The 6961-nt window shown below is 35.3% G+C and overlaps 1 protein-coding gene and 1 long non-coding RNA gene across 2 annotated transcripts; one reads left to right on the top strand and one right to left on the bottom strand.

The window, feature by feature from the left end:
• The first annotated feature begins 685 nt into the window (after positions 1 to 685).
• Positions 686 to 3460, top strand: LOC132173110 (uncharacterized). The gene is made up of 5 exons (XR_009439229.1): positions 686 to 863; positions 953 to 1035; positions 1145 to 1210; positions 1364 to 1456; positions 3373 to 3460. It is a non-coding gene; the product is annotated as an uncharacterized LOC132173110 (long non-coding RNA).
• Positions 3461 to 5685: 2225 nt separating this feature from the next.
• On the bottom strand, positions 5686 to 6420 carry LOC132173106 (cysteine-rich repeat secretory protein 38-like). Its single transcript, XM_059584686.1, has one exon. The coding sequence runs from the start codon at positions 6418 to 6420 to the stop codon at positions 5698 to 5700; it is 723 nt and encodes a 240-aa protein (XP_059440669.1). The 3' UTR covers positions 5686 to 5697.
• Positions 6421 to 6961: the final 541 nt, after the last annotated feature.

The raw sequence follows: 6961 nt of genomic DNA on the forward strand, positions 1-6961 counted from the left end.
GCGATCAATCGCAGTGCATTAGTCGAATCAATTGTATCTAGTCTAATCGATCCTAGTGAATCGGTTCGATTGATTGTGATATGATCAAATGATCAATCAAACTTGAAAAAATTGATGGTTCGATCGAACATCTAATCAATCCTAATGAATTAGTTCGATTGATCGTGATAGGATCAAATGTTCGATCGAATATCCGATCGATCCTAGTAAATTAGTTTGATTTATATATCATTATTGAAATTTTCTATTTTTGATTCTTATTTAAATGTGAAGATAAGATAAAATATATATATATATATATATATATATATATATATATATATAATTTCTTATATTTTTGTGTATATGAACATCTGATCGATCCTATTGAATTAGTTTGATTGATCGTTATTTTTATTTTAATTATTGATGAATTTTTTACTTTTATTTTAAAAATTTAAGCTATTAATAAATTATAAAAAAATATCTCGTGAATTATATTGTTCCTTGAAAATGACTTTTATACTCTCATAAATGTTATAAAATTTCAAATTTACCCTACATTTTAAATTAAAGTTATTTTTAAAAAGTTAAAGCTATTTGGTCTGAACAGCGAGAGTGCGAAAAATAAAGCGCCAACCAGTGGCGCGGTTTCTGAAATTTTCGGACAAAAATTCCATTTATTTCTCTTTCTCTACATTACACTCTGTTCCTTTGCGTTCTCTCTTGTGAAGGTTAATGGGGAAAAGCTCCGGCAAGAACAGTACTGCCACCAGTAATATCAACACCGGCAGCACTCTGGCAACCAAGCCCAAGCGCACACGCAAAAGCGTCCCCCGTGATTCTCCTCCGTGGCACAGTTCGATCTACCGTGGCGTCACGAGGTTGGATGCACAATCGACTGCGTAATGGAATTTTTATTTGTTTTTCTCTTTTCTTGTTTAATCGACGTCGCCGGATTGGATTGATACAGGCGTCGGTGGACGGGCCGCTATGAAGCTCACTTGTGGGATAGGAATTGCTGGAATGCGTCTCAGAACAAGAAAGGAAGACAATGTTCTTTCTTCGTCTTCTCCTTTTTCCTTTTTTTTTTTTTTTTTTTAATCTCTCTTCTTTATTATTATTTAGTTTTTCTTCTGATAATTAACAATTTATTTTTCTTTAGAATTTCTCTATCCATGGGTCCGCTGGTGCCGGTGGTGGTTTCCAACTTAAATGCAGTAATATCTAGGTGAGTTTGGTAATTTTCTTTTTTTGTTGGTAAGTTTGTCTGGCATCTTTAAAGCTTTTTTTTTTTTTTTTTTTTTTCCAGAAAATGAAAAGATATTTCTTTGTTTATTTATTTTATATGTTTTGAAATAAGTTGAGTTATGGGAATTTGCAGGGGCGTATGATGACGAAGAAGCCGCAGCACATGCATATGACTTTGCAGCATTGAAGTACGTACTGGGGACATGAAACCATTCTCAATTTCCCGGTACATTTTTCTCAATTTCTCATACCATTTTTAATTTTATTTCATTTTTGTTGGAGTACTGCACCGCTATTCATGTTTTTTGTTGGTTATTTAGATTGTTTTTGCATTTTTTTTTTTAATTATATCTGATTTATTTTGGTTCTAAGTAGAGAATATTCTTGTGTGTTGGTCTTATTTTTGGTTTTTTCCTCTTCATTTGTTGCTTTACATTTTTCCCCATGTTATAAGTCCTTTTCCATAACTGATGGTGATAGATAGCTTTGTATACATGTAGTGATCTTTATTGGGTATTTTGTGGGAGATGTTTATTTTGGTCTTTTCTCTATTCTTTCTCATTTGTAGAGGGTTTTGGTTATTTAGTTGATTATATTAGAAGAAGAGTTAGCATGAAAATTACTTATTTCTGGCTTTTGTTTCATTTTACATTTTGGTTTATAATGAGTGGTATATCTGGTTCTGATGTTGCTCCTGGTATCTAAATGGCTTTCGACTCATGTTATCTTAACTTGTTTGTAGTTAGTGCCCAATCAGTTTAAGTACTAATATTTTGACTCATGTTATCCGTGGGATACCTGTTTGTAGTTCATTCCATAATATGCTTTGAGGTATCATAAAATAGTTTATTAAGAGTATGATTTGAGGTATCATAAACTAGGTTTATTTTGTGAAATAATATGCTTGGAGAAATTTTTAGTTTGGGTTGTGTATCTGCTATGGTTATCTTGCATTTGCTGAATTCTATGGAAGGTTAATTGTGAGGATGATGAATCTACTCATGGATATGTGGGAGGTCGTGTGTGTGTGTTAATTTAAATTGCTGGGTTTTGTTTGGCATATGGTTTGAGTTGTTCCTTTCTGTTTTCCTTGAGCAGATGCCTTCTTTGTTAGCGGTGAGCTTCTTTTGTATCCAAAAAAATCAAAAAGAAGTAAGAAAATGTCAATGTCTTGTCTTGTTCTGCAGAAGAAGTTTGTTGTTTATTTAAGTTCTTGACCTCTATATCCCTTTCTAGAACATTCTCATTTTGATTGATTTGATGGGGAAGGGCAATAATGCAGTCAACTAAAAAACCAATTTCTATTTTCATATTCTTGATTGCATTATGTACCTTGAGATTAAGATTACTTTAATACAAATATTCTTGCTTGTATTTTTCTTATTGCTTGTCTTGCATAATACACACTTTGCGTAGTATTCTGTAAAATCCTTCTGATATCTCCATAACCAAAGTTAAAAGAGACATTGATAGAGTTGTAATTCGGATTACTAAGTTTTACTAAGCTTCTTATTCTTTTTATCTTTTTAGTTTTTCTTTCTCTTGATAAGAGTTTTGAGATTCAGCTTATACAAGATGCCATAAAGTCTTTTCGCCCATTGAGTTGACATGTTATTGATTTAGAATTTGATTTTCTGATCCTTGGTTGAAGCATGACTGCATGAGGCTATAAGCAACTAGAACTGGGGAGTTATTAGTTATCCCTATACCTCATCTCATTTGATTTCTTGATTGTGGGTTTGAAGTAATTTAGTTTTTGTTTCACATGGGCATAGCTTGCATGTATACTACGAAGAGTGGTGCAAAGCGGATGCTGGTCATCCAATTTTTGGTAAGCAAAGATATAGCTCCAAAAAATATGGTTTTCTCCAGAAGAAAAGTTATTGTTCTTAGTTCATGGTATTGACTCTATTTAAATTTTCTCAAGAATATTTGTAATGTGATGATAATACTCTTGTTTCAATAAAATTGTTTGAGAAAAGAATGATGGGGAAAACGAATAGAAGAGAAAGTATATCAATGGGTAATTAATTTTTGCTTCTTTGACTTGTTAATACAGTTTCCCTATTGCAAGAAGTGTGTCTTATGCTAGGCATAAAGGCAATTTGTTGTGCAGAGTTTTATTGTTATGACTTTCTGCAGGTTGGATGTAGGAGAAGGCAAATACCTTGATCTCCAACACTGCCCAAGACCAAAGCTAGCTGCTACAACAAATCATCAAGTATTTTGATATTATTATTGAATTTAGAGTAATAGAGTATAGTGTTCACCTTTATATATTAGATGCCAATATGTATATATTTGTATATTTGTAAGAGTAATTGAGTATAGTGTTAACTTTTTATTAGGATCATTTATATATCTTTTGAATATGGAATCATATTTTAAAATTGCTATTTTTTTTTTTTTTAAAAAAATAATAATAAAACATTATTAGGGTCGAATTGACTCTAAGAATGTTTTTTTTTTTTTTTAGAATGTCAAACTTTTAGCGTCCACTTAATGGTGCAACCATCAGCGTCCACTTTTGTTTGGACACTGATGGTTTTTTTTTTTTGGGACCAATAGTGTCCACTTCAGTGGACGCTAATGGTGCAACCATCAGCGTCCATTTTTGTTTGGACGCTGATGGTTGTTTTATTTTTTATTTTTTGAGACCATCTGCATCCACTTTAGTAGACGCTAATAGTGCAACCATCAGCATCCACTTTCGTTTGGATGCTGATGGTTGTTTTATTTTTTTATTTTTGGAACTATTAGCGTCCACTTTGAGTGGACGCTAATAGTGCACTATTAACGTCCACTCAAAGTGGACGCTGATAGTGGAGTACTAGTGTCGACTCTGCCTTCAGTTGACTCTAGCTTCAGCGACAAAAATACACGACTTCTAGCGTCGACAAAGTGGACGCTAAAAGTGATCATTAGTGTCCACTTATAAGTTGACGCTAATGATCACACAGTTGATCATTAGGGTCTAACGATTAGCATCCAAAAGTTGATGTTGTCAATAGCATCCACTTTTGGACTTTTAGCGTCCAAATAATGTCGCCCCTAAAGACCTAAATTTTTGTAGTGTGGATGCATAGAGTATGATCAATAGTGGCTTTCAAGTAGCGAAGTATTTGCTTTACAGTAGACCACTGGGTTTCTCGTGGATCTTGCATGAATTGAAATACCTTATTGACAGTAATGGCGATGTCTGGCCGTGTCAGTGATAAGTATTGGAGTGATCCTATGGTGCTGCGATATAGAGTGGGATCCGAAATTGAAGTACCATCCAACTTGCTCAATGAGGTTGAAGCAGGCATCGGTGAGGATATAGGCTTGGCAAGTGTCATGTTAGTCTTTGATAGAATGTCACTAATATATCTCTGTTGTGAAAGGTGTAGCCCATCTGTGGTCCATGTAGCTTCAACGCCTAAGAAGAAATGTAGAGGACCAAGATCTTTGAGAGCAAATAAAGAGTGCAAATCTTGTATTGGTTGAGAGATAGCCCCTGAATGTGAACTCGTAATAATAATGTCATCGACATAGATTAAAGCAAATATTGTTATGCCATGAGCTTTGTATAAAAACAAAGAGGAGCCACCTTTAGAGCTCTTGAAATTCAGCTCTAGAAGCCGAGTACTTAACCTTGAGAACCAAGTTTTTGGGGCTTGTTTGAGGCTGTATAAAACCTTGTGTAATTTGCACATTTCAGAGGGGTGGTTCGGATGCACAAAACCTGGGGGTTGGGACATATAAACATCCTCTTGGAGACAACCATGTAGGAAAGCATTACTAACATCAACTTGGTGGACAGCCCAACCTGCAGAGACAGCAATAGTAAGAACAATTCGAATAGTTATAGGTTTGATCACTGGGCTATAGGTTTCCTCAAAGTCGATTCCGGGTTGTTGATGGAACCCTTCTGCTACGAGACGAGCCTTGTGCCTATCAATGCTTCCATCAGATTTTCTTTTGACTTGAAAAACCCATTTGGAGCTAACAACATTAATGGAGAGTGATGGTTTAACAAGATGCCAAGTTTCATTTTTGAGGAGAGCATCAAGCTCCTCGTTCATAGCTTGCCTCCATTTTGCTGATTTGTTGGCAGCAGTGAAGTAGGTTGGTTCAATTTCTGCTGATTCCAGTGAAGCAGTGAGAGCACGTGGTGTTCAGACAAGGAAAAGTCCATCTAAAAAGATCGGAAATTTGGATCAACAAAAAATAATATGTTAAACGAATGAATGCATTCCCACAACAAATCCTATTAAGAAACAACATAAATTTTTATTCCACAACAATTGTTGATGATCGAAACATGCAACATATAATTAAAAGGAGGCAACCCTCCAAAACGGAGAATCATAAAGGTGTTCTTACAAGGACTTTATTTTTGCTTATAATGTATAGACGATACTAAACTCTAGAACACTTAATCATTTTATAAAAAAAAAAAAAAAAACCCTCTAGAACATTTATAAACTAAGCAGTGACAAAAGGGTCAATCTCATATCTTATGTTGCAACTCCCTCCAACAACTCTTCCTCCTTCTTTCCCATCACAGCAAAGAGGAAGTTCACCAATTATATCATCGAGACACTTGGAACAGTCACTTGCAGAAATATCCCTAGTGCATTGGGCCATCCCATAAAGCTTCTTCGATTTTTCGAGCTCTAGCTCTCCAGCTGCATACAGTTTTGGAGTCGCAGATGCATCTTTAGCCAGTAGGCTCAACAACTCCCTTGTTTTTTGGTTGAAAATTGTGGGATCGCTAACATTTCTCTCGTCCCACATATAGAACTTGTTTTGATCATCAATTTTGCCAAGGAAATCGGTGTTGTTGTACTTGAAAAGACAATGATCGTACCATATAATCGCACCTTTATTATATGGGCATCGTTTGCGAATTTCGGCGGTGGCCTCATTGAGGCAAGTCCTGCAGTCTGCGGCTTCGAGGTCGCCACGGCAAAGAGCAAGCCCATAAGCTATGTACGGATCTTGACCCACTGAGCCAAAACCAAAACCCTCGGGAGGGGTTTGGAAATAAAGGTTGCCCCAGAGCTGTCTTAGGTTTGGCTCATAAGAGTCATTGGTGGTGAAGTTGTCGGAGCTGGAACAGAAATGTTTGAGAGGGCTTAAGCTTTCTCCGTAAATGGTTTGGAGAAGGAGAGCAAATGTTAGCAGATAGATGGAAAGGGAAGACATATTCAGTAGGATGAAGCTATGGAGAAGTAATGAAGCAGCAGTTATTTATAGTTGAAGGGGTTGGCTGTTTCTTTACGTGTAGTTGAAGTTGACAAGAAATTGTGAAAAGTGAGCTGTGTTAGTCTTTCGAAAAGTCAAAAATAGGTATGTTAAAAATGCACTTCAACAACTTATCCAAAAGAAAAAGAAATAAAAGGAAATAAATAAGTGCAAATCGTCAACCCTTGTATTCGACTGCAACGAATGCAAGTCTGGAAGGAATATTGATAAAGAAAGTTGTAAGAAAGAAGTGCATAGCTACCCATCCAAGCCGAAAATATAGAAAAATTCATGTTCAGTAAATAAAGTTTTAAATGGCGGTTCTGAATATTTGTCAATAATCATAATCACCCAGTTGATTTTTTGGGTTACATGCATATGTTCTAGATCAGAATGAGATGGCTAATTCGTTGAAACTCGGGTTAAAGAAGAAAATGCTTTAAAAATAGAAGAGAATGAATTTTCTAGGTATATTTTGGATTTGATGGAATCCAGAAATTAA

The sequence above is a fragment of the Corylus avellana genome, chromosome ca2 (genome assembly GCF_901000735.1).
Source record: "Corylus avellana chromosome ca2, CavTom2PMs-1.0".
Classification (NCBI taxonomy): Eukaryota; Viridiplantae; Streptophyta; class Magnoliopsida; order Fagales; family Betulaceae; genus Corylus; species Corylus avellana.

Excerpts from the sequence above, each read along its gene's own strand:
- LOC132173106 (XM_059584686.1), bottom strand. The coding sequence starts at position 6,420 with ATGTCTTCCCTTTCCATCTATCTGCTAACATTTGCTCTCCTTCTCCAA.